Below are 18,999 nucleotides of genomic sequence, written 5' to 3' on the forward strand. Positions count from 1 at the left end.
ACACAAACACACACCCCATTCTCAGACACAAAACAAACAGCACTCCCGGCCAGGCATACAAAATGCAAACAAATGCAACACATTAGCAGATACAACTCCCGCAACACAACCAAACTCAGATGCACACACAACCCACTTGGCCACACAAACACTACACACTGGCAGACCCACAAGACACTCAGCGCACACCCAATGCCTCGATGCACACAACATTCAACCCCAACATACTCGCCGACACACATCACCTTTTCTTGCGCACAACTCACGGACACACAACATTCGCAGTCACGCAACACCCCGGGCACACAATCGCCCATCCTACGCTCAGACACACACAGGGAGCACGCTCGTAACGCCCGGTCACTCAACACTCACACTTTCTTCCGAGCTACGCCACGGGCCCCGAGGCTCGGCGGGGCAGGCTCGGTCCGGCCGCCGCGCGCTTACCTGCCGGAGTCTCGGTCTCCGGCGCGCAGAGCTGGAAGGTGAGTGCCAGCACGAGCGCCTGGGCACGGGCCATGGTTGGAGCGTCGCCGCCCGTCCCGGGGCCCGGCGCGGGGGACGCCGCCGCCAGAGCCCGAGCCCAGCCCGAGGCGAGCCGGAGCCCGAGCCGGAGCGGAGCGGCGCGGCGCGGAGCGGGACTGGCGCCGAGTCCAGAGCGGGAGCCGGAGCAAGCGGGGCGCTGACGTCAGGCCCGGCCGCGGGTTCGGCGGTCTCGCGGCGCTCCCTGCTGGCCACGGCGGGTGCTGCAGCGGGTCCGGCCGCCCGCTAGCCCTGGAGCGCCCCTCCCCCGCTCCCGCATCCTCCCCGCCATGAGGCCCCGCGGCTGGGTCTGGACGCCCACGGACGTCTCCACGGACAGGGCACCAACACTGCCAGGCGAGCACGCTCATGGCCCACGCCTAGCTCCCGTACAGCGCTCTCAGGGACGGTGACCCAGGGACACCCGGCCTCTGTCCCATCCGATGCCTGAATCCCTTGTACCTTGGCGCCTTCAAATGCGTGTTCTACATACCTCCAGGAACAGGGCGCTCATCACCTGGCCAAGAGCGGTTGTTGGGGCTTTGGAAACGCCGGCTTTTAGAAAGTTTTTCATTTCATGACGTGGAAGTCTACCTCCCTCACTAGCCCTCACTGGTCCTACTCTACCTTCTGGCTACATAGGTTAAATGTATTTGGGCCCCTACCCACAATGAGCCCTCGCACTATGATCTGCAAACTCGTTGCTCATTACTATGTAAGACCAGGTACCTTCTATGTGTTTTACCCACATGGACTCATTTAATCATCATATATTAGGTATGCAACAATTATACTGCATAAACACTGTTATGCAACAGTATTTGACAGCACCGAGATTTGAATCAAAGTTGTTTGGTTTGAATTGAATAGGGGCTGAGACCTTCCTCCCATCTGGACACCTATTCATTCAACAAATATTTATTGGGGTCTATTCATTTATTCAACAATTACTATAGGCCAGGGTAGAGATATAAAACAGACAAAAATTCCCTACTCTCATGGACCTTACATTCCAGTGGGAAGACAAGAACAGTAAACAACCAAAAAAACAAAAACAAAAAAGCAAACCCTCTGGTGTACGTCCCTTATCACTGTCTCATACACCAGGAAATTTGGGGGTGGTGGGGGGACAGGGAAGGGAAGGGGAATTGTTGCAATTTCAAATAGAGTGCGGGCTATATGATGAGTTCATTATCTGTCTCCACCTCTAGAAATGAGCTCCCTTGGGAAAAGACTCATCTTGTATTTCCGTGCCCAGTATATGGCATGTTTTTATTATTTTATTTTATTTTATTTTGTTTCGAGATGGAGTTTCACTCTTGTTGCCCAGGCTGGAGTGCAATGGCGCAGTCTTGGCTCATTGCAACCTCTGCCTCCCAGGCTCCAACAATTCTCCTGGCTCAGCCTCCCAAGTAACTGGGATTACAGGTGCCCACCACCACGCCCGGCTAATTTTCGTATTTTTAGTAGAGACAGGGTTTCACCATGTTGGCCAGGCTGGTCTGGAACTCCTGACGTCAGGTGATCCACCTGCCTCAGTCTCCCAAAGTGCAGGGATTACAGGTGTGAGCCACCGCGCCCGGCCTCTGACACGTAATTGATGCTCAATAAATACTGACTGGATGGAATGAATGAAAGGGAAATGGTCCTAGCCTTCATGAATCTTACATTCTAGTAGGAGAGCCCAACAGCAAACATGTACATAAATATATCATTACCATCTAAGATATGCAAGCTAAAGGAAACGAGGGAGTATAATGATAAAGAAGATAGGGAAGGGGCATCTCCTTTAGATAAGTGGTCCAAGAGGGCTTTGCTATAGAAGTGACATGGTGACATTTGAACTGAGACCTGAAGTATGAGAAGGAGCCAACCTCATGCAAATCAGTGGAGAGGAACATTGCAGTCAGAGGGGACAGCCTGTGCAAAGGCAGGAGCTGGTGGGTACAAGCAGCTGCAAGGAAGCCGGGCAGCTGGCATGGAGTGAGTCGGGGGCAGAAGGGAGCCAGGTGCAGCTAGACAAGTCAGCAGGGTCTGTAGGTCAGGCAAGAAACCATGAGCAAGGAAGGGGCTTCAGGTTCAACCCTAAGAGTAATTAATGGGAGGCCACTGAAGTGGAGTAATTAAGCAGAGGAGTAATAAGGAGTAATAAGTTCTGATCTCTGGTGTTTTTTTGTTGTTTTTTTTTTATAGCTCCAGCTATAAAGACTGCTGAAGTAGGGAAAGCCATGGGCAGATGGGTCTGACCACTGGGCAGTGACACTGAACAGAGCATAGGAGTTCAAGGTATATGTAGGCCCTCCCTGTGCCCTGCCCCTCTCCTAGCTGGCTTCATGCTGAGATGGACACACCTTGAAGCTGCCCTGGGGCTGGAGGAGGTATCGCTGGGTTGAGAGTTCCTGGGCTCTTGGTCTCCTCTCTTGTGAGAGCTGATGAGCTCCACACTGAGTTAGGAAAGGGACCAAAAGACACAGCAGGCAAGAATTAGACACAGATAATTAAATAGGGAGAGGGAGGCAGAAGCAAGAAGAAACCAAGGGGAAACCTTAGGGAAGAAACTAAGATACAGAGACGCTGGAGCAGAGAGGAGCCAGAGAGGCCCACCCAGAAAAGGAAACTCAAGGAGAGAAAACCAGTGAACAGAAGAAACAACCAAGGGTGCTGTTTGCAGAGGGCTCTTGAGGGAGCCTCAAAATAGGAGTTTTACCAGTGATCCCATTTTATGGGTGTGGAAACTGAGGTTCAGAGAGCATATGACACTTGCCCAAGGTGACACAGCTAGTAAATAGACGGCGGGCCCTAGATTTGAACCCAGTTCTGACTAATTCCACATCCCTTTGCCCTTTGTGCAGGGGAAGATGGCACAGACTATAATGGAGGGAGAAAGAGAACACAAGCAACAGGTAGACAGATGAGAAGAGGACTTTCTGCTTTACTTTTAAAAGACTACAAACTTCAGCCGGGCACAGTGGTTCACACCTGTAATCCCAGCATTTTGGGAGGCAGAGGTGAGGTCAGGAGTTTGAGACCAGCCTGACTAACATGGTGAAACCCTGTCTCTACTAAAAAAAAAAAAGAAAAAATACAAAAATTAGCCAGACGTAGTTGCGGGCACCTGTAATCCCAGCTACTCAGGAGGCTGAGGCAGGAGAATTGCTTGAACCTGGGAGGCGGAGGTTGCAGTGAGCCAAGATCGCGCCATTGCACTCCAGCCTGGGCAACGAGCAAAACTGTCTCAAAAAAAAAAAAAAAGACCACAAACTTCTATAATCCTTGAGAGAAGAAGGAAGAAGGAAATTCCTGGCCTGGAGTGACCAGCCCAAATCTAGGGAAAAGGAGATGGCACCACAGACAGTTCTAGGCCATGAGGAAATTCAATTACCTGCAACTCATGGAATATTTATGACACCTACCCTGTGCCAGGCTCATATCGGGTGCTGGTGTTATGGAGATAAACCAAACATGGCTCCATTCTTGCCTGGAGGGGAATAAATAAGAGACGATGTACTAAAGGCCATAACACAGCTCCAGAGAAAACACAAAGGCAGCAGCAGATGACCTAGGGAGTTGTGAAACATCAAAGAAATGACATCTGAACCTGGAGTTTCCGAGGCAGGAAACAGCATTTCAGGCAGAAGGAGTGGCCTGAATAAGGCACAAGACACACTGGGGAAGACGGGTATCAGATGCAGCTGGATCACAGGCTATGCACGGTCCAACAGGAGAGAATGAAGCTGGAAATGCAGCGTGGGAGTCAGAGTGCAAAGAATCTTGAATGCAAGTCCGGGAAATTGGACTTGAACCCCTCAGTCAGTAGTTCTCAAACTATGCCCCTGCAAGAACCCAGATGGCCTAGACTAAAAGTGAGGGCTATTGGGATGCACAGGAGGCTAAAGTCCAGCCCCAAGGAGGAGGACTTGCTGGATGATTCTTCAGGCTTCCTGACTGGGCTCCCCAGAAATTCAGAGGAGCCAATTTGGTGAAGAAGAGAATGTCGACATCTCAATGTCACCTAGGGAGTCTTACAACAGAAGGTTACGTTGTACTTCCCAGTTCAAGTAAGCCTATGTGTCACTGGGGAAAAGGGTAAGCAGGACTGGTCATCGTGTGTGTGCTGGCACATAAATGTGGGGCCAAGCCTTTCCCCCACCATGGGACACCAACTTTCTCTAATAATAAAAACAAGTACAGACATTTAGTGAGCACATACGATGAGCCAGACCCTAGTCTGAGGGTTTTATGTGTGATATTTCTCATTTAATCACAATAACCCCCTGATAATATTTATCAAATGCTTCCATGTGCCAAGCATTGTACTAAATGCTTCAAGTGGATAATATCTCACTTGACCCTCACAACAATCTTGAAACAGATAACTAGTATTCCTTCCATTTTAAGAGTAAGAAAGTGAAGACACAGAGAGGCCTGGTGACTTGTCCGAAATCAAATGGCTGGAAAATGGCAGAGCTAGGACATAAAGCCAGGTTTGTCCAAATCTAGCTCACAGTACTTTGCTGTGCTCTCTTCCTCAGAGGAAAGGCTTGGAGATGGCAAGCTTCAAGTCAATAAAATCCAGAGAAAGGAACTCTTCCTTATCCTTCAAAGCCCTGGCTCAGTATCTTAAAACCTGTTTCCTGGGACACCTGCATCAGAATATTCTTGGGAGCTTGTAAGGATGTAGATTCCTGGAACCCCCATCCGCAAGATTCTAATTCAGTAGGTCTAAGATGGGACCTCGGATTATTTTTATGCACACAGAAGATTTTGAATCACAGGGCTGGCTCTAACAGCACCTCCTCCAAGAGCCCCCACTCCATCCCACCCCATCCCAGAGCACCTCTCTTCAGACTACAGCATTGCACTCTGGCACGAGCCACAGCTCGATCTGGGGTTTTAGTAATGTTCATGTCTTCCCTACACCAAAAATAAGACTAGATCCTTCATAGGGCTACACCTTTTTACAGGCATTTCCAGTGTTCCACTTAATCCCTTTCTACACTGTGAGCATTTTGAGAGAGGGCCCTTCTCCTTGTGATTCCTGTCTTAGATCTGAACAGTTTTTTTACAGTGCGTTCTCCCACCCACAATAGCATTCCTCTATTATTTCATCCAATCCTCACAACAATCTGGAAGGAGGCATATTATCCCCATTGTACCGATGAGAAAAATTCAGAGTTTCACCTGCCCAAGGTGGCCAAGCTAGGAAGTGGCAGGGCTAGGATTTGAACCTAAGTTTTCTAACTCCAAGCCCCATACTCCTGCCTCCACAGCAGCTTTCGTGTACTCTCCTCAGTGTAGGGAAGTAAGCTTTGCCTCCCTATGCCGTTACATGGTAGTGGAGATTAAATGAGATAATACCTTAAAGAGCCTGGCTCGGTGAGCACTCAATATATTATGTGAAGGGTAAACTGAGGCCAGGGAGAGTAAATATTTCCTCCAAATCAAACACCAAACTGCAGGCTGTAGACACGACTTTGGACTAGCCCCAGACTCTCCTTGTTGAGACAACAGCTTTGGCGGCCTCGCAAGCTCCGCACCCCCGGGTCCTCCCGGGGCCCACACGCAGTCTAGCCAGGCGCCACCACTTGGGCAGCGAAGGAAGGAAACGCCCTTCAAAGGGAGCAAGGGGGAGTGGTCACCCGGCGGGGCAGGGGCGGGGCGCAGGCGCGCGGTCGCTGGAAGATGACGTAGCCGGGGGCGTCAGGCTCTGTGTTGGTTGGAGCGAGCATGTGGGTCTGCAGTACCCTGTGGCGGGTGCGAACCCCCGCCCGGCAGTGGCGGGGGCTGCTCCCAGCTTCTGGCTGTCACGGACCTGCCGCCTCCTCCTACTCCGCATCCGCCGAGCCTGCCCGGGTCCGGGCGCTTGTCTATGGGCACCACGGGGATCCAGCCAAGGTCGTCGAGTAAGAGACGGCGCCGAAACCGGGGAAGGGGACTGGGGTTTCTGGAGGGCTTTAACACGAGCTGCGGACTGGGAAGAGAGGGACAGGGTCCGAGGAAGGGGGCAGAGAATAGCAAACCGAAGCCGAAGCCCAGGGCGCTTTGGGTAGCTCAGAAAGACCGTACTTGAAGGTAGCTGAAGACCCGAGAGGCAATTATCAGGGTATTAATGGCTGATGTTTATTGATCGAATATTGTGTCAGGCAATCCCTTGTTTAAATTGATGCTCTCATTTAATTGTCACAACAATGTTTTGGGGTAGTTATTGATTTACCCATTTTGCAGATGAAAACTGAGGCAGAAGAGGTAAAATCACTCGTCCAAGGTCACACAGCCAGTAAGTGACAGGGTCAGAATTCCAACCTATGTCTGACTGACCTGCGTGAGTTCTTACTATTATTATTATTTTTTGGAAGAAGTTTTCAGAATACTTTTACATCCATTTGGATCTTCATTTGTCAGTAAAGAGTAGGTCATAGATCATTGTTTCCAGAGGGCAAGGGACTTGCCCAGAGTGATACCGCTAATAAGTGATTGGAACGGGAGACTGGAATCCATGGCTTCTGATTCCAAACTCATGTTTCTCTCCACTGCACCGTATATGCATCTTGGCTTGGTTAAAAAGAGCTGCTTTGGTGCCATACAGACCCAAGTATCTATATTTGGTCGAATACAGGCTCAACCTCTTAGTAGCTGTTTGGTCTTAGAGAAGTCATTCAACTTCTCGTTACTTTTATGACTTTGTCCTCCTCCTAAAATTCTGTTGGATCTTAATTCATGCTTTTTGCATGTGGTTGATAAAAACAGTATGTCAGTTGCCAACCGCTGTAAATCTGCGCATAAATAGCCATTCAGAAGGGCTATCGGGGCCACTGAAGTGGAGCTAAAGCAAAAGCACAGCTCTGGGAATCAAAATACTTGGGGTCAAATCCTTGTCCTAGCTTTGCATTTGGCAAGTTACTGAGGTTCTCTGAGCCTCGGTTTCATCATCTTAAAAAATGGGGACAGTACAGACAAAGTTCATAGTGGTAATCACCTAAGATCTATGTAGTGCTCTCCACCAAAAAACACCTGCATACTCTTGTGCAGTACCTTCCTTTTAACTCTTTGATTCCCAGCAAATAGTTTGATTATTTTCCAAAGGATAGGCAAATGTGGTATTACTTTAATGGTTAAAATTCAGGCTAGAGCTGGGCACGGTGGCTCACGCCTGTAATCCCAGCACTTAGGGAGACTGAGGCGGGTGGATCACCTGAGGTCACGAGTTCTAGACCAGCCTGGCCAACGTGGCGAAACCCCATCTCTACTAAAAATACAAAAAAATTAGCCGGGCTTGGTGGTGGGCACCTGTAATCCCTGCTACTCAGGAGGCTGAGGCAGGAGAACTGCTTGAACCCAGGAGGCGGAGGTTGCAGTGAGCCGAGATTGCGCCACTGCACTCCAACCTGGGCAACAGAGCGAGACTCTGTCTCAAAAAAAAAAAAAAAAAATCAAGCTAGATGTTTTGACAGGTGGTGAGGATAAGCCTCAGATAAATTCAAGGTCATGCAATCAGCCTAGCCACATCCAGCATTACAGAAATGAAAAGAATGTCAAGAAGACACATCAGTCAGTAAACTCCAAATTGTATGTTGATCGTAGGTAATAAAGCATTGTGTCAGGGAAGACATCTCACTAAGGACTGCATTGTAAGGAACTGGTACAGCTCTGATGAACACTCCTCCATTTCCAGGAATGTACCCCAAATGAGAACCATGGAGTGTCTCTCCCACGGACTTGTAGTTTGTGTCTGCAGCAGGACCTGCCACAAAACAGGTGCTCCTAAAATGTTAGTTCAATCTAAATCTAAATTTCCGAAAAAAGTGAACCTTTTATTAAGTTCTGCTGTGGTGATGAGGAAGGCCTGGGAAAGTTCAGCTGAATGCAGTTGCCTCCTAATTGATTCCCTCCTCTTGGAGAGCCAGAGAAGCTGGAACAGATCGGTCTGTTTGCAGATGCCACTTAGGAAAAAAAAAAGACAGCTTCTATTATGTCCTTCTGTGGAACTTCAGTAATTTCCCTCTAGTTCAAAACATGATACTTCCAACCGGGCGCGATGGCTCATGCCTGTAATCCCTGCACTTTGGGAGGCTAACATGGGCAGATCATGGCGAAACCCTGTCTCTACTAAAAATACAAAAATTAGCTGGGCATGGGGGTGCAAGCCTGTAGTCCCAGCTACTCGGGAGGCTGAGGCAGGAGAATTGCCCGAACTGGGAGGCAGAGGTTGCAGTGAGCCGAGATCGCGCCATTGAACTTTAGCCTGGGTAACAGCAAGACTTCCTCTCAAAAAAAAAAAAAAAAGATACTTCCACAAAGCATTATATTCAACTTTGGCTTCACAGCACAGTCACCATTTGTAGTGCTTTTATTTTTTGTATTTGCCCACATAAAATATCAGACAGCTTTTATTTTATATATATATATTTATTTATTTATTTTGAGATGAGATCATGCCATGTTGCCCAGGCTGGTCTTGAACTCCTGGGCTCAAGGGATCCTCCCACCTCAGCCTCCTGAATAGCAGGGATTGCAGGTGTGTACCACCACACCCAGCTTGACCTGTAGTACTTTTAGAAACTACCGTATGTATTCCTAGGCCCCACTCCTGAGGTACTTAGTAGGTCTAGGATGGCTTGGAGCATCTGTTTTTTTCAAAGCTCTCCAGGTGACTCTGCTGCCCAGGCCAGGCTTGAGAACCACTGCCCTGTGGATACAGATTGTCAGACAAGCAGTAATTCTCCCCGTGCTCCAGAAGGGCAACTTTACTTTCTGACCCAGATTCAGGCGGCTTTACTTGTTCTCGTATGGACTGAAGCCAGAGACTGGGATTCTCTTTGTAGTCATGTCTTACAAGGTTTAGGGTAACCACACTGTCACAGAAAGAATCAGGTGTCCTTTACACATCCTGGTAACTGGGTGTCTGGGTCAGGTTACACCAGGTAGGGGTCATGGGACTACCTAGAGTCTGAACAGAGCATTCTCAGAACTAGTGTGGTTTGTGATGCTTGTGCTGTGGGCCACACCTCTGCAAGCAGGAGGGAAGGAATGAGGAACAGCCTTCTCAGGTCTGAATCCTCAAAAGGGGGCCTCCAGGTTTCTCCTGTTCTCACTTCCCTGTTTTCATTCCTGTTGGCCTCCAAACATTGCAGCTGTTCTCTCCTAAGCCATTTTCCCCTGTTGCTTAGTTTCTTTCCCTTTCTTCCAAAATGGGATTCCCTAAATAAGTATTTGGGCCTTTTTTATTTAAAAGATTAAACTGTAGATCTAAGTAAAGTAAGACTGTGCAGAAGAATGATAAACATTTGAGAAATTTCAGAGTTCTCCATAGCCACTGTCCCTTGTGCAGAGTTCTAGATTCCCTATCAGATAGTTCCCAGAAACCCAGGGGCCAGGCATGGTGGCTCATGCCTGTAATCCCAGCACTTTGGGAGGCCGAGGCGGGCAGATCACCGGAGGTCAGGTGCTCGAGACCAGCCTGGCCACATGTCGAAACCCTGTCTCTACTAAAAATACAAAAATTAGCCGGGCGCAGTGGTGCATGCCTGTAATCCTAGCTACTCGGGAGACCGAGGCAGGAGAATCGCTTGAACCCAGGAGGCAGAGGTTGCAGTGAGCTGAGATTGCACCACACCACTGCACTCCAGCCTCAGCGACAGAGTGAGGCTGTGTCTCAAAAAAAAAAAAAAAAAAAAAGATAGTTCCCAGAAACCCTTAGTTCTTCTCTTGCCTTCTTTTTTTCCTGAAAGTCCCCTCAGAACTTTGCCATTCTCTGGATCTTCTGGTGAAAACAGCTTTCATTTATTGTATACCTGCTGTATAGCAAGCATTGGACTAAATGCTCCCTGTATATTACGGGGTTTTAAAATCACAACAATCCAGTTTGGTTATTATTACTTCTACTTTACAGATAAGGAAATTGAAGCTCAAGTAGATTGAAAGGCACTTATCTGAGATCATACAGCTAGGATGCCCCTTCTTTATTAAAAGTCCTTGATATAGACATAGGCCTGAGGAAACAACAGCAATCACCTCAAATGATTTCTTCAAATAAACTTTTAAAAATATTTTAAATAAAAAATATAGATGGGGTTTCACCATGTTGCCCAAGATGATCTCAAACACCTCAGCTCAAGCGATCCTTCTGCCTCAACCTCCCAAAGTCTCAAATGATTTTTGAGAATGAGATGGACTATAAAATTGGGAAAAAGGTCAGAAGAGAAGGTGAAATTGTAGGTCATTCAGGTAACCCCAAATTTCTACGCTATAGAAAGGGCAGCCCCAATCCTGGGAAAGTTTAGAAATACCATTCTCTGTCTCCTCCCCTTTTCAGGATCCCGAGGCTTTCGTAAAACAGCATCCTGATCATCTTGGCTTTCTCACCTGCCTGCTGCTAGTACAACAATGAAACTAAGCTGGAAACCCGTGGACATATACCCGTTCTGTCTTTTTTTTTTTTTTTTTTTTTTTTTTTTTTTGAGATAGAGCCTGGCTCTGTCCCCCAGGCTGGAGTGCAGTGGTGCGATCTCGGCTCACTGCAACCTCCACCTCCCAGGTTCAAGTGATTCTCCTGCCTCAGCCTCCTGAGTAGCTGGGATTACAGGCACATGCCACCACACCCAGCTAATTTTTGTATTTTTAGTGGAGACGGGGTTTCGCCATGTTGGCCAGGCTGGTCTTGAACTCTTGACCTCAGGTGATCCACCTGCCTCAGCCTCCCAAATTGCTGGGATTACAGGCATGAGCCACGGCACCCAGCCTACCCATTCTGTCTTAAGCCAGATGGACTTTGGAGGAGCAGGTGGTGGGGCCCCAGCCTGTCCATTCTCACTATAGGGCACTGTTTACTCTCAGGAATTTCTTCTTTTTACAGTTAATATAAAGCAAAACTGCAGGTGACTTGATTTTTAAACCCACATTTTAGTACTTTGGGGAAAAAAATAGCATTTTGGGTTTGGTGCTCTGTTTAGAGCTCTTTATTGTGGTCATGAATGGAGTGGGAACAGAAGGCATTGATATAGTAAGTTGGCCAGCATGTATTCTTTGAGAGTTTACTGAGTGCAAGGCACTGAGGGTACAGAGTTGAATCTGTTGTGGTCGTTGCCCTCAGAGCCTCACAGCCTAATCCAGGAGAAAGGCCGCCATAGTCCAGTGGGGTAAATGCTGTGATGGGATATGTTCAGAGTGCTGTGGACACCCAGAAGGGGGGTACCTAACCCCCTCGGGTTAGTCAGAGTGTTCTCTGAAGAGACGGTGTAAACTGAGTGCTCCAGAGATCCGGTGAGCAGTGTATGAGGAGAGAAAGTGGAGAAATGTCCCAAGCAGAGGAACCTGCATGTGCAAAGACCCCGAGGGAAGAGAAAACATGGTGTGTGTGATCAGTCCATATTTGTTGACTGCCTACTGTGCACTCATATGTAATCCTGTGAGAAAGGTGTCTGCTGAAACCAGCTCAGAGGGGACTACCCTTAGATCACAGGGCTCAAGCTTAAGCGGATTCCACATCCTATAACTCGTACATTACCTTCCATCTGGCCTTTAGACTATGCTGTGGAGTTTAGGGCCAAGCCCTGCTACCCTGGTTTTCTCATTGTTGCCTCTGAAGGTGAAAGCTGCAGGCACACCCCCCAGGAATCACACAAAAGACTGGGGTTTTCTCTCCGTCCAGAGAGTCCGGGAGGAAAGCTGCCCCTCGGAGCCACTCCAAGTTGTCTTGCCCTTTCCTAGCAGCTCTCTGGGATGAACTGGCCTTTCCCACCCTGGGTGAGGTGGGAGGGGTCCTCATTTTAGAGAAGGAAAAGCAAAGATGACACAAGGTGAACCTGTGACTTGGGACGTTTCTTGCCTGTGTTCCAGTCCCACCTCTGCCACTAATTATGGCAGTGAGGAAATCACGTTAGTCTCCAATTATCTTCAGTTACTCCTTGATAAAATGAAGAGAGTGACCAAGGTCAGCAGTGGTAAATATGGGTATGTGTGCTGTCCCCATGCAGACCTTCACAGTCCCTTTCTATAGACCTCAAAACCTACACACCTCTTTATCACATTCTCCCCAGACAACGCTCTTCCTGCCAAGACAAGATGGGCCCTCAACATCCTTCTCAGCATAACACTGCAGCCATGGAAATTATCATGAGATGTGAATCCTCTTTGCTCCAACAGTTGTCTGGCTGTGACAATTCTATGAAAGTAACGCAGGCATTGACTGCCTGCTCACCAATGGTTGTTCCAGCAGCCTCCAGGGAGCAATGATTTGGTTTGAAATCTGGGATCCTGGGCACAAGATGTTACCAAGGACCCCCTCTTGGCCCTTGGTTCATTACACAATCAATAGCCCTCCCAGCCTCCAGCCAGACAGGAGCTGCGTGGTTGTGTTTTTACCTGTCAAAGAGATCCAAGCAGCTTGCAGGTAGGGACTGTGCCCCCGAGAGTTGGTCCTCAGCAAGTTGAGTGACAGACTGCAACTCCCTTGTAGTGGAGTTTCCCTGGTGTCAGCAGATGTAGAATATCATGGGGCCTGCAGACTTTCTGGTCCTCTTAGTTTAGGGAAAGTAGGGGATTGAGAAGATTTCTTTGCCAACTGGGTAGAAACTTCCAGAAGTTGCCCTAAGTCTCTGATTCCTTCAGTTCAGAACAATTGTGCTAAAGAGCCAAAAAATGAGTCCTGAATGGTGGGAGTCCTGGAAGCCGTAAGAGGCGCAGGGAGGGTGTGGTTGTGCCCAGCACACCAAACCACCTGGAACAAAGGAGCTTTGCTCAGGGAAAGGCGCTCTCCCCGAGAGCCCAGGACTCCCTTAGTTCCCTGGGAGCCAGGCCCTTACAAGCTGCGAGCTGAGGAACTTCATTCCTTCACAATTGCCTAGTTGTGCCCTGCTTATTAATTATTAGTCAAATCCCAGAACAATGTACCTAGCACACCAGGCATTTCACTGAATCACAGAAGGCAGTTTGGTGACTAGGGGACCACAGACAGACTGGGGAGGACCACATGAGAGTCAGTTACATTCACCTGGTGCCCTGTGATGACACAAACATTCTTGGTTCTGTACTAAGTCGGTGCCCTGTGATGACACACACAAACATTCTTGGTTCTGTACTAAGTAGACGAGAAAGTCTCTGGCCAGTGACAATTTCTCCCTACCTCTTCTTCCTGCTCAAGATGATATTGACCGTTTGATGTGATTGAGTAAAAGATGAAAGATAAGTACAAATGATTGCTAATTAAATGTGGAACGCAGGAAAGATATCTCAGCAGAGCTAGCTAATGCCCACCTTACACAGCAAGTATAACTGTGCCAGTCCCCAGGGTACTGGCCTCTTTTCCCCCCTCTCAAAAGGCTCTTTCTTCTGCCTGCTTTTGTCTCCCTTGTACTTCATATGGCATCACAGGTGTACAGCCTTGGCCTCAAAGGAGCCATTGTGACCTTATCCAGGCTGGGATCTGTTGATTGAGGACAGTGGCATCCCCTCGAGTTGCATGGCGCCATTACACTCACGGAGGACGTGAACGGTATGGGGGAAGCAATTTGAGATCTAGCCAGGCTGGGTTGGGTGCCTCATTTGTACTCCAAAACATAGCCACTGTTTCCTTTGGTGAGTTTTTTTTGTTTTGTTTTGTTTTTTTAAAAGAACAGGGAAGAAATTGCTATCACACTAGAGGTTTAACTCTTGGAATTCAGACTTGGTCCCTGTTTTCCCTCCTGTCTCAGCAGAATGGTATCCTTGACGACGTGGTTAGCACTGTCTGCAGGAACAGCAGTGTCTGTGGTATTGATGGCATTCCCTGGGGCAGGCCAAGGCTGGCCTCCCTGGTGAGAGGCAGCTGGACCCCCCCCCACCCCCAGGCTTGCAGCAAATGTGGGGCCAGCCCCCGCCACCATCCACTTGTGTTTGCAGCTTCAACTTAACTTCCCATCTCCTAAACCCTCACCCCTGCTTGGCCCTCTTCACTCTCCTTCCCTCCCACTTCGGTGAATCTCAAATGGCAGAGCTGCTGGGCTTCCCAGAAGACAAAGAAGAGAACGAGGGGCCCAGAGCATCGTTTCTCAAACTGCTGTTTGGGGCAGGCTGTGCTGTGAAAATACTGTAATGTTCCCAGCCCGCATTAAATCTGGAAAGCTCCGGATGACACAGGCCACATGGGTTTCTTTATTCCGGGACTTCTCAGAGCCTTTATGGCTAACGTGTAGTCAGAATCTTAGGAAAGGGGCTTAGTAGGCAGCATTTCCCAAACGAATTGGATCGCAGGAAATACCTAACAGCCAGGTGCAGTGGCTCACACCTGTAATCCCAGCATTTTGGGAGGCCCAGGCGGGTGGATCATGAGGTCAGGAGTTTGAGACCAGCCTGACCAACATGGTAAAACCCTGTCTCTACTAAAAATACAAAAAAAAAAATTAGCCAGGCGTGGTGGCACGCACCTGTAATCCCAGCTACTCAGGAGGCTGAGGCAGGAGAATTCCTTGAACCCGGGAGGCGGAGCTTGCAGTGAGCCGAGATTGCGCCACAGCCCTCCAGCCTGGGCGACAAAGCGAGACTCTGTCTCAAAAAAAAGAAAGAAATACCTAACAGTATCTCCAAGAAAAATTCAGCACACACAGCGTAGTGAATACTGGTGTAGGGTTCAACAGCCTGCATTTTGGAGTCTAGCTTAAGATCAAGACTCTTGAGCAAATTATTTCTCTGAGCCTCAGTTTCCTTTCCATTAAATTTGGGTGATACCACCCTCCACATAGGCATTTTGAGGACTGAACGGCAGTCAGTCCTCATGTATATAAAATGTTAAGCATACTTGGAGCTCAGTAAGCCATCGACATAAGTTGTCATTTCATTGTTCAGTGAAATCACCCAGAATAAGTTTTTCAACTCTCCTAGACTCCACCCACCCAGCCAACTCACAGTTCTGTATGTCTAGCCCTGAGCACTCTCTGCTCTGTATCCATACTGCAGGTCACCTGTGTCCCCTCTCCAAATCTACTCTTCCTTCCTCCCTAGCTCAGCATTCAGTTGTCCAAGCCAAAGGCCTGGGAGCCATCAAAGACTTCTCTTCCCTCCCGCCACATGGAACTGATCACCAAGTGACATTAGTGTCGCTTATTTAAGAGATTTTACATTATTGAATCCTCTCCATTCTCCTGGCTCTTATGCAGATTACACCTGTTGCCTGGTCTACTCCTGGGTCAGATTCTTTGTCATTCCCTCTGGCAGGAAAACCTTTTGTCTTTTCTCCATCCGCCCTGTAAATGCCTATTTATCCTTCAAACTATGGTATCCTTTCTTCCAAAGACCCTTTTCTAATCTTCTGTTTTCTTCCTCCCACCAGGCTAGACACTGTCAGCCAACCTCAGCACCACAAGCCTCCCTCTATTATAGCCCTTCTCCCAGTGTTTCCATGGATGGGTTCCCAGTCCATCAAGGCCCTGAGAAGGGGATTTTTTTTTTTTTTCCCTGAGACAGGGTCTCCTGTTGCCCAGGCTAGAGTGCAGTGGTCATTCACAGGTGTGATGATGGTACACAATAGCCTTGAACTGAGCACAAGCAACTCTCCTTCCTCAGCCTCCCAAGTAGCTGGGACTACACGTGCGTGCTACCATGCCCACCTTTATTCATCATGAAACCCCTTGGCACAGTATCTGGTTCTTCGACTGTCCATAAATATTTGTTGAATTACGTTTACTTGAATTTTCCAAAACGTTGCTGTCTTCCTTTCAGTGACTCAGTGATTCTTTTCAGAGGTATAACTAGGGAATTGTTTCAGAGGTTTCCTTGGATATTCCTACAACTGATAACAGCTGTCATTTCTTCAGCATCTACTGTGTAGGTACTACCATAAATGCTTTACATACATTAACTCATTTAATCCCGTGAACTGAGTTCTCGTGTTATCCCATTTTACGGAGGAATATTCTGAGGTTTATCTAGCTGATAAATGACCAAGGTAGGATTCAAACCCAGGGCTGCCTGCTTCACTCCAGATCTGCGCTCTACCCATCATCTATGAACTGAGATCTACCTGTATTCTCATCTTGACCACGGTCATCTAGATTTTTAAGAAGTGCAGTCTCACTGCACGTGAGATGTGTATGCCTAGAATGAATGCTCTTAAGGATAATCTCCATCTTTATTTGAGCCCATCTTGCAGGAGTATTTTCCTAAACAGCCTAAAACGAGGAAGAGCAAGTTCAAATAGCTAAGTCCCTTTGGTTTGGGCCCTGCGCCTGATTTCCTAAATGACTGGCACTTTTTTTTCTTTTGAGACGGAGTCCCACTTTGTCGCCCAGGTTGGAGTACAGTGGCATGATCTCCACTTGTTGCAACCTCCACCTCCCAGGTTCAAGCAGTTCTCCTGCCTCAGCCTCCCAAATAGCTGGAACTACAGGAGCACACCACCACGCCTGGCTAATTTTTGTATTTTTTTTTTTTTTTTTTTTAGTAGAGACGGGGTTTCGCCATGTTGATCAGGCTGGTCTCCAACTCCTGACCTCAACTGATCCACCCACCTTGGCCTCCCAAAGTGCCAGGATTACAGGCGTGAGCCACCGCGCCCGGCCATGACTGGCAGTTATGCCACATTTTCTCACTAGTGAGAAAAGTTCGATCCCAGACATTTGCTCAACAGTGAGTTAAGACTAAAAGTTCTCTGCCCTCTGGGAGCTCACAGTCTAACAAGGAGATAGCACATATACACACATTCCGACTACAAAACTAGGTGATAAGTAAAAAGAGCTCTGAACTCGGAGTCTGAAAGACCTGAATCCAAGTTTAAATTTGTATCTGCAGTTCCAAAATCCTGAAAGCGCTGGAAACTGACAGGTTTTTTCTATAACTCATTTGAAGGAAACCTGATCTAACATGAGGTTTTTATGTGGTCTTTATTCATCCCACTTAGCCTGAGTATTCCTACATTTTGCTGCAGAAACATTCATGTATCTGATCACAGGGTGCTACAACAGCCCCCATTGGGTATGTAGATAATACATGGCCCCAAGAGTTTTGGAAAAGGGATTGTGAACCTATGTCTTGTCCTGATCAATTGACAAAAAATGTATGAAATGGCTTCACAAACTAAACATTAGTAAACTCATATGAGATAGTCTTAAATAGCATGATGTATAATTCTGTACAATGGGAACACCGAGCAAGTGACTTTTTTTTTTTTTTGGACTAGGAAGAGGATCAAAAGATGTCTTAAGGGAAGTAAACTTTGAACTGGGCCTTGAAGGGTGAGTTGAATTCCTCACTTCATAGAGAAGCTGTGGAAGAAAACATTATGGGCTATAGGAAGAACGTATAGAAAATGTGCAGAAAAAATGTCTTTAAACAGCTTGAGCACATGAATTTTGTCAGCTTACAGAAAAACTCTGATGATCTGTGAAAATACAGGAGAGAAGCACTGTAGATAATATAAAGGGGCAGCTAGTCCGAAATCCATTTGCTCTGGGCAGGATTTTTCTTTTGAATGCAGACTTAATACACACATTGAGAGTGAAACATCACTATCTGGGCTGATGCCTCCTTGCTTAGTGCCCACCTGTTAGCGCTCCCTCCATCTCCCCATAAGGCAACGGCAGCCGGTCCAGCCTGTGCTCATTTCACTGCCCTCTGCTTGGTGTGGGGTCAGCCCCTTACCTCCTGGCTTCTCTAGATCACACTGCCAGGTTCAAATCAGGTCAGCCACTTGCTACTTTGTAGTGGCCATGAGCAAGTTGTTTACCTCTTAGAGCCTTTGTTCCTCAGCTGTAAAAGCAGAACAATAGTATGAGAGCTATTGTAATAGGAAGGCTGGCAGGTAAAGCACTTAGCAGTGTGCCTGACTGGTAGGCACTGAATAAACAGTAGTTATTACTATTACAAGGGCTCCCCGTCCTCCAGCTATGTGTAAATACATACATTCCTTAATTAAGTAGCTGGGACTACAGGCACACACCACCACACCTGGCTAATTTTTGTATTTTTAGAAGAGATGGGGTTTCACTAGGTTGACCAGGCTGGTCTCGACCTCCTGACCTCGTGATCCATCCACCTCAGCCTCCCAAAGTGCTGGGATTACAGGCGTGAGCCACCGTGCCCAGCTATTATAAAACATTTCTTGAAAATCACACTTTTACCACAAGATCAAGCCTCCAGTATAATTAAAAGGTCAGATTTCTGCAGGAAGTAGGTGGAATTACATCAGCTTAGTTGGGTGATACTGTTGCCTAATGCTAAAAACCTCTTGTTGGCAGTTATATGTGTCTTGAGTAAGTAAAAATGAATTACTACTTAATAAATGCATTTGGGCAGAGGGAAGCATTGCAAACATGAAATCTAAGGGGTGTGGAGAAAGAAAGAAAGCAGTCACTGGTGATTAAAAAGTCACAGGCCCCATGGGTCCAGTACACTGACCAGTAGTATCTGGTTGGCAGAGCTCCTTTTTTAAAAAGCTTTTTTGAAATAACAAAAGTAACACATGCACATTGCCACTTGGCCTCCCTCAAAAGCCTTCTTGCAGGTTTTGCC

At 47.7% G+C, this 18,999-nt stretch overlaps 2 protein-coding genes across 13 annotated transcripts in view; one reads left to right on the forward strand and one right to left on the reverse strand.

Moving 5' to 3' along the window:
• Positions 1–697, reverse strand: part of PTPRU (protein tyrosine phosphatase receptor type U) — a 90,128-nt gene extending 89,431 nt beyond the window's left edge. For 7 of the 8 annotated variants that reach the window (XM_055095822.2, XM_034959709.4, XM_034959705.3 and 4 more), the window contains exon 1: positions 448–671. In XM_055095822.2, the coding sequence (XP_054951797.1) occupies positions 448–520 (73 nt within the window). In that variant the 5' untranslated portion in view covers positions 521–671. Of the gene's footprint in view, positions 1–447 lie in introns of all 8 variants that reach the window. The other variant, XM_034959710.3, reaches the window with a different exon arrangement.
• Positions 698–6,192: 5,495 nt separating this feature from the next.
• MECR (mitochondrial trans-2-enoyl-CoA reductase) overlaps positions 6,193–18,999 on the forward strand; it is a 37,123-nt gene continuing 24,316 nt past the window's right edge. For 2 of the 5 annotated variants that reach the window (XM_034959665.3, XM_034959675.3), the window contains exon 1: positions 6,204–6,425. In XM_034959665.3, coding sequence (XP_034815556.3) covers positions 6,250–6,425 — 176 coding nt within the window. In that variant the 5' untranslated portion in view covers positions 6,204–6,249. Of the gene's footprint in view, positions 6,426–13,890; positions 14,012–16,212; positions 16,322–17,668; positions 17,724–18,999 lie in introns of those variants that run through there. The other 3 variants (XM_063593532.1, XM_034959692.3, XM_003828107.6) reach the window with 3 other exon arrangements.

This window comes from Pan paniscus, chromosome 1 (assembly GCF_029289425.2).
Source record: "Pan paniscus chromosome 1, NHGRI_mPanPan1-v2.0_pri, whole genome shotgun sequence".
Lineage (NCBI taxonomy): Eukaryota > Metazoa > Chordata > Mammalia > Primates > Hominidae > Pan > Pan paniscus.